Source organism: Juglans microcarpa x Juglans regia, chromosome 5S (genome assembly GCF_004785595.1).
Source record: "Juglans microcarpa x Juglans regia isolate MS1-56 chromosome 5S, Jm3101_v1.0, whole genome shotgun sequence".
Taxonomy (NCBI): domain Eukaryota; kingdom Viridiplantae; phylum Streptophyta; class Magnoliopsida; order Fagales; family Juglandaceae; genus Juglans; species Juglans microcarpa x Juglans regia.
Genome location: NC_054603.1, coordinates 17,491,985 through 17,499,963, shown reverse-complemented (window position 1 = coordinate 17,499,963; position 7,979 = coordinate 17,491,985). Strand labels below are relative to the sequence as shown.

The window sequence follows — 7,979 nt, the reverse complement described above, 5'->3', positions numbered from 1 at the left end:
TCACATATGATTGGGAGGAGAAGATGAAGACTTTTCTTTTGTCTTTCTTGGTTGCTTCCTTTAGGTGAAATGGGATAAAGGAATCTAGTTTTGTCTTTTTCTTCTCCTTTGTATGGCTTTCACCGTAAGCTTAAGAAGAGACAATGACTTTAGGTCTTTGTTTCCTTCTTCCATCACAAGGAAGCAGGTGGATGGTGGAGATCTATCTACCTCAAGGATGCTTTTCACCTAACAATCCAATGATAGAGAATAATTGGACTATTTCTTAAATAAATAAAAATAAAGGACTTAAGGAAAAATATTTTAAGGTCTTAATAATAATACCCTTGATTTATTTTAATAAACCATATTTTAAAATGAAACATTCACATCTTAAAATAAAATAATTGGAAGTAATAAAAATATTTTTATCTCAAAATATTTAACTTAAAGAATTAATAAAAACGACGTAAGGACCTGCGTAGTAAGACTCGGGTATTAGAATTGCATATGCTAATATTGATAAGGGAAGATATCAAAAGATAGAACAAGTCCAAAACATGGAAGTCCAAGAAGATGGAGACCATTTCATAAGCTCGCAGTTGGGAGGCTTGGCAGGCACCCAAATGGCTCTAAGAGCTGCAATTGAGCTGAAAGTGTTCAGTATAATCGCAGATGCAGGGCCTGATGCTCATCTTTCTGCAGCAGAGATAATTTCAAAGATCCCAACAAAAGATCCAAGTTCTGCAGCATGGACTTTGGAGAGGGTGCTAAGAGTTCTTGGTGGAAACTCCATCTTATCAATAATATCTCGGAAGCCGTCAGGAAATAATGGAGAACATGGACGCCATGAATGGACCTATGGCCTGACCAAGCAAAGCCGATGCTTAGGGAGTAGCAGTAGTACCACCGACGAGCTGGCAAGTTTCACAACTTCCTTTATCTTATTTACTACTGAAAGGGAGATGCTGGAAAGCCAATATATGATCAAGGATGCGGTGCTTGATCCTGGAAGCTCGCCATTCTACAAGGCCTATGGAGTGAACTTTTTTGACTACATGGGAGAGAAGCCAAGATTGAGACAACTGTTCGATGAGTTTATGGAAGTTAGCGGTAAATTACAGTTTGAGGATGTGTTTAAGTTGTACGGTGGCTCAAAGATTTGAAGGAGTTGATGGATGTGGGGGGCGGCATTGGAACCACTCTTCCAAAGATAACCTCTACGTATCCACACGTTCGTGGATTGAACTTTGATCTGCCCCATGTAATTGATGCTGCTCCCAAGCTCCCAGGTTAGACCTACACCTTTGATCTCTAGATTTCATTCTATTTGTTGAACTTAAAGAGTTCTCTTACAAGTTGGTTTGTAAATACGTCACTTATTGCTGCAAATACTTATTTTTGATGTGGAGTATATAAAAGTGCTATATATATATATCCTTAATTAATCATGTCTAGTACTTATTACTTACGATATTAATCAACTCCAAATATTATTCATTTGTCTTTAGGTGTAAAGCATGTGGCTGGAGATATGTTCAAATCGATCCCAAATGCCCAAACAATTTTATTGCAGGTTTTCTACTTGAGAAACGCCACAAAGAAGCCTTAAACCATACGCTCTCACCTAATCAATATGTGATTTGTCATTTTTATCCTTCTATTTAAACACATGACATATTTAAGTATTAAGATAGAAGGGCAAAAATGACAAATCATGACATATTGATTAGGTGGAAGTGTACAGTAGTGTAAGGCTCTCCGGTAGAATTTCTCTTCCTTCTTATTCTCTTATGAATTCTTTGTTTTTTTTAGGTATCCTTTTATTCATGCATTCTTGGGGTTATATGGTAATTCAAATTAGAGGGCAGGCAAGGGAATTAAGCATGATGTCTTGGGAATTGAACTTGTAGCCAGTATGGACTTTGAAACTAGAATGGAAAGTTAGTTAGGGCCTAGAAGAACGAAAAGGGATCCCAAAGCTGCAATTGAGATACAAAATAGCTTATAATTTATAAGGGAAAAGCCAATAAATTTGGTTCTTATTGAAAGAAACTATATATATATATATAGGAAAAATGCATGAAATATGAGTGTGTGTATATATATATACACACACACGTATATAATTTTGTGATCATAATATGAAGTATATAATATAAATACTTCACTATAATAATGCAATATTCCAAACATGTGTGCTTTTTGATTTGTACATAAGCAGTGTATACTCCATAACTGGGATGATGAGCATTGCAAGAAGTTGTTGAGAAATTGCTGGGAAGCATTACCACAAGAGGGAAAGGTGATAATCGTGGAAATGGCAATCTCTGAAGAATTGGAAAACAATGTCGAGGCAAAGGACATTCTAATGGAAGACTTCTTTATGATGCTCCTAACAAATGGAGGTAAAAAGCGAACACTAGCAGAATTCAAGGATCTGGGAAAAGCTGTAGGGTTTACTAAAGTGGACATCTTCCCAATGCCTCATTGGTCAGTTCATGTTATAGAGTTTCATAAGTAATTAAGAGTACTCATGTGTGAGTTCCAATTTGCCAGAATAAAACAAAATGGTTGAGAATAAAATTTAAAGCAATGCAGAGCAAACAAAAACAAAAGGAAGACCTAGTGTACCTTAATTTCGTGTTTTAATTTCTTTATAATTAAAAATTTAACTTTCTGTTGCTTTGTATGTTTCTCCTTAGTTTAATTTATAACATATTTCTCCTTTGTTTTATGTTAAAGTTATTGTAAGATGTCGATCCTTCTAGAATAATAAGACAGCACACAAGATATGTTTATGATAGTAGGCTTAGTGTTGCCCACAACATATTTAAAAAAGAAAATGATTTAGCCATAAAGAGATTTTACAAAAGTAAACTCATAAAATGAGCTGCCTTGATGTGGTACGTTAGATTGTAAAACGACTTATATTACAAAATATATCTAAGTATTATATTAAGCTTTGTTAGTTTGTAGGTGTACTTTTGTGAGATTTTTTTGGGGCTGTAACACTTATCTTTTACAAATTTATTCTCAATCATCTCGTATATATTGCCAATGAGATCATGGAGAGTGAAATGTAAACATGCGATACTTGATACTTTCTTTTCTTTTTTGGGCTTCAACAATAAGCAGATCGTACAAATTAGTTATGTAACACCGGGGCCCCGCACCGAACCTGCTTTCTAAATATTTTTGGTCTAAGCTTATGAAAAGCCTAGTTGAATTTTTTTATTACTATTTCACGAGCCCAAATTGGTTTTTAATGGATATCACACTTTCTAATGGACTTGCCATTATAGTTAAATTCTTGGAATATTTTTGGATTGGGTTAAAAATATTTTTATGGGCCGAGAAAATTTATAGGACATGTCGTAATATTATAGAGTTTTGGATCGAGGCCCAAAAGTCAGAGAAAAAGCCCATTTATTGTATCACACCCATAGCCCAAATACATGGAATGGACCAATAAGCCCAAGCCATGGCAACCAGGGAGCAGTTTTCACTCTCATATCCCATGCACGTACATGATCTACTCCCTCTAGGGTTTTCAACTGCGGCTATATATACCACTACTTTGATCAAACAACCATATAAATCATCTCCCGATTTTCTCTCCATTTTATTTTTAACTCCCCGCAATTCAAGGTCGCGATGACCTCACCCTCATTCATGTTAACGTCATCGATAGGGCCGTTGTGTGTGGGGAAGTCCGTGGAGCAACCTCAGGAGGACCATTAGGTGACAAGGCAGACTCGACCTTGATCACCAACACCAAATCGTCATCGGCCTGTGAAATAATCTCGTCGAGGGAGTTGGTTGTGGGCACCTAATGGTGACCTGAGGCCTCTCTGCCACTCTTCAGGGATGCTGGTGAGCGTCTACCCCTTGTGAAACTGGATTCATCCAAAGGCTTCGCTCCCAAATGAGCCTTCTTCTTCTTCTTACCTCCTATCGCTGAAGGTGGGCCTCTTTCCGAACCATCTGTTAGAAATTGACGATCGAAAACATGTCCCCTGCTAGGTGCCATCACAAATCTATCAATATTGGAGGGGATTGGAATTACCTCTAACCAGGTCGAGCTATTGATCTTATCTGCCTAGGCTTGTACCAACCGAATGCGAGCCTTCTCTTGGTCAGAAAGGATAAACTACAAGCCACGATCATTCCATGAAGCCTTAATGGGAAATTCTTGGTTTGCTGACTCGTCTTCAAGAAATTCCCAGCCATCGCCCAATTCGAAGGAGAATTTCTTTTGCCAATCTTTGGCACGAGAATACCTGCTTTCAAGTTGGATCAATTTATTGTGAGCCCTAAAAGTGCAAAGATTCCCCTCCAAGCGCCTGACATCATGCAAAGAAATAATTCACAAGCGGTAATGTCAAGATACTCATCACCTGTGGGTTCCAAAACTCGTCCCAAAGAACACATCAATCCATCAGAATCCTCCATGCATTAGGCACGAGTTGGGCTAGAGAAAGACCCAGGAAGTCTAGCACATCACGCACAGGATGGACAAAGGGAAAAAGGAGCCCTATCGTGAGCTTGGCTAAATACAGGGTCACGGAAACAGCCATTCCCCTCATATTGATGGCTCCACGGCACTGCTTAGGCAGGCCCATGGCCACAAAAGTTGGGATGTTATAGCTATCCCTCGCAGAGTCCAACTCGCGACGGGAGACATTGGAAGACTATCGATGGCCATCGAAGATAGAACGAGGAGCAACTACCCCTTCAGAAGAAGGGTTAACGGCCACTTCCTCAGAGTGAGAAGGAGGGTCGCGTAGTCGTGAAGACCTCTCTCTATGGGATGAAGAAGGGGAGTTGGGTTTGGAGGAAGCCATTGATTCAAGAAAAAACTAGGAGGAAACACAAGGAAGCAGAGTGTTTGGGAGAAGGAGAGAATACAAGGAAAGGTGAGTTGCGAAAACGAGTGTTCGAGAAGAATGAGTAACAGAGAAGGGGAATGCAAAGGGGCGTGAAAGGGAAACATTGCCTTGACAGGGCAGTATGAAATGACAGAAAACCTGTGTAATGAAGCGTCACCATGATACAAGTTTCATCATGCTTTGCTTGATGAGATTTCGATGGGGTAACTAGAAGAGCTTTAACCTTTCCTCTTCAGGGCCTACCGGGCCATGTCATGGGCTCGAACAATAGATTACAGACCAAATCTCAACACAAGGCACATGATACCAACATATATAATTTAAAATCATTTTAATCATCACTTATGATTAAACCATGTTTAATAACAATATAGTATTTTCAAAATATAGGAAAATACATTGTAAAATAACTATAATACCATTCGGTTTAGGTCAGAAACAGGGCATACATATTTAGGTCCAACATAGGAATTTAACTACACCAAAACACAAGCTAAAACACTTAATTGGCTTCTAAAATCATATTAAAATAAATGGGTCAAATTAGGATTTTACTTTAAGCTCTTGGCCCCTTTCAAGAGGTAAGATAAGAGGACCAAATAGTGGTAAACCCGTGTGGATGAAGAGCAACATAATATCACTGTTTTAAACCCCAAAACCGAAACATCATGGGTAAGAAAATGGTGAAATTTGAAATCCATATGAAAATCATGCTAGGAAGTGAACCAAGTGTAATGCCCCGATCCTGAAGGTCCGGAGAGTTAGTTCTTAACACCTAAAATCAACTTATATAACCCAACTATAAAATCCAGAAAATCCTATAAAATATTAATCCATTTAATCAATCCAAATATCAAAGTTGCTCCATGGAAACAATAAAAAAATTCTCAATAACATAAATTAGAAATCCTCCAGAAATTCAAAATTATCCTTAACTCAACAAATCAAAATACCCAAAAAATAAAATCAGTTTACTAACTACGACTCTCAAATAAGCATTTGTACCCTCAGACACTTATTCCACTTCGATCGTCACAACTTGCTAAAACTTCCTACTCTTGTCCTCCAGCTGAACCATCAAATTTGTCTGAAAAATATATAGAGATAAGAGGTGAGTTATCAAAAACTCAGTAAGCAGAGGACATATACTAGTATGTAAACATGAGCATTTACAAAATTCATAATGCAGAAACAAAATATTTTCTTTCATAATAACATTTTCATAATGCAGCGTCAGATCATGTTATCAAAAATATCAGAGCGAAAGTTCGAAAATATTCATAATCAAAATGCCTTTGGCATAACATAAACTGAAACATCACATCTTATCTTTTCATATCAGGGCAAATACCAAGTTTAACCCCCGTGGTAGGGTTATAAACCACCATTATACCCGTGGCTGGGCCATTTTCCATGTTTCACCCCCGTGGTAGGGTTATAAACCACCATTATACCCGTGGCTGGGCCATATACCATGTTTCACCCCCGTGGTAGGATTATAAACCACCATTATACCCGTGGCTGAGCCTTAACAGAAACAGAACGGATTTCATCGAAAATCCAATTACAATCATATACAGAATAAGAACTTCATGCCAAGGATTTCAGATGACACATTACATCAAAACAAAATACTGAAAAGCTTCAGATCATTTCACATGTTCGGGATAAACATAAACAAAATATTCTCATTTGTTCATAACAAAACTTTTAGAATTCCTTATTTGCTCTTTTACATAGTTCAAAAACAAAGTGCACAAAACTAGCTCATGTCTACACCAGTCATGACAGAAAAACACTTTCTCTTATGTAGAATTTATGCACATGCAGAATAAACATCTGAGGTTGTTTTCAGATCATCTCTTCTCAAAAAAAAAATAAACACATTTATTCTCAAAGTCAACCTCATTTTATTTGTTTTATGCAAAACTAGTATATGAACCCCGCTTACCTGACTTCTTCGTATTATCAACACCTTGAGCCGGAACTCTAGTAGTAAGAAAACCTAAACAAAGAGAACATATATCCAACATTTAATAATCACTCTAGTAGACTGCTATTTATTGAGTAATAAATCAAAACAGTCCCTTCACAACTCAATAACTATCCTAATAATTAAACCCGAACAACTCTCTTCACCCATTCGCATTTAAAACCCAAAACAACCACCTTCTATAACACCAAACCAATCATAATTATTTCCAAAACCAACAACAGAAACTTCAATAATTAAAACATAACCCAACTCAACTTCATTTCCAACCTTCGAATAAAACAACTTAAGTGCACACATCAATACTATTCATTCAACAATCTCAAAACTTGCAGAAAAGTTAAATACAACTAGTTCCAAAGCACCCATCATCTTACACCAAAAAGTCTCAAATAATATTTCGAAGTCGACTCACAAAACACCCAAGACTATACTCCTCAACATTCCTTAATTTTAACACACTCCACTGCTCCAACCATTAAAAAGAATACATCAACTCAAAATAAAAGTCACAAAATTTTCTACTGAAAGAATTTAATGGTTTGCGAAAAGGAAAAAAAAATGACCAAGTGTAAAGCACGGCCAACCAAGTGTGTGTGCGTGATAGAACAAACTGAAGGGAAGAATTACAATGGCTTATGCAATGTGTGATAGCAAGTATAAGAATAAAATTATGAGTAATATTAAAGGGTAGGCGGATTAATTACCGAAAGTAGAGATGAACAATTACTCCAAAGGATAGTCCCAACAAAGACAATATTCGGAAATCACGAAAACTGCACACAGCCGAGAGGAAAAATCACGAACTGCTGATGAAGACAGGAATAGAAAATAGGAAAAAGAAGGAGGGCCGATTGTTCAACTTCGAAGAACCAGAAGGTTGAGATCCACGGAAACCAGATGACGCCAGCCAAGGTGAAAACACCAGTTCGCGCAAGAGTCTGATTAGTTCAGAAAAGTGATGAGGACGACACTCAAGTGCAGAACCGAAAAATAAAATCGTGGGGGCGTGAGAAGCAGTTGCACGGGAATGGAGGAAATCACAGAAATGCAGACCGAAAACCGAAAGAAGAAACACAGTGGAGGAAGAAGAGAGACAGTGCACGGTATGAAGG

At 37.5% G+C, this 7,979-nt stretch overlaps 1 protein-coding gene across 1 annotated transcript; it reads left to right on the top strand.

The window, feature by feature from the left end:
- The first annotated feature begins 488 nt into the window (after nt 1-488).
- Nucleotides 489-2,671, top strand: LOC121267667 (scoulerine-9-O-methyltransferase 1-like). The gene is made up of 3 exons (XM_041171655.1): nt 489-1,271; nt 1,491-1,555; nt 2,204-2,671. Exons 1-3 carry the CDS (start codon nt 1,154-1,156, stop codon nt 2,501-2,503), a joined length of 483 nt encoding a protein of 160 aa, XP_041027589.1. The 5' UTR covers nt 489-1,153; the 3' UTR covers nt 2,504-2,671.
- Nucleotides 2,672-7,979: the final 5,308 nt, after the last annotated feature.

Bases quoted from the DNA above. Each gene is read 5' to 3' on its own strand.
- LOC121267667 (XM_041171655.1), top strand. From the start codon at position 1,154: ATGGATGTGGGGGGCGGCATTGGAACCACTCTTCCAAAGATAACCTCT. The intron at 1,272-1,490 runs GTTAGACCTACA...ATTTGTCTTTAG, and splicing joins TGCTGCTCCCAAGCTCCCAG to GTGTAAAGCATGTGGCTGGA. The intron at 1,556-2,203 runs GTTTTCTACTTG...GTACATAAGCAG, and splicing joins CCCAAACAATTTTATTGCAG to TGTATACTCCATAACTGGGA.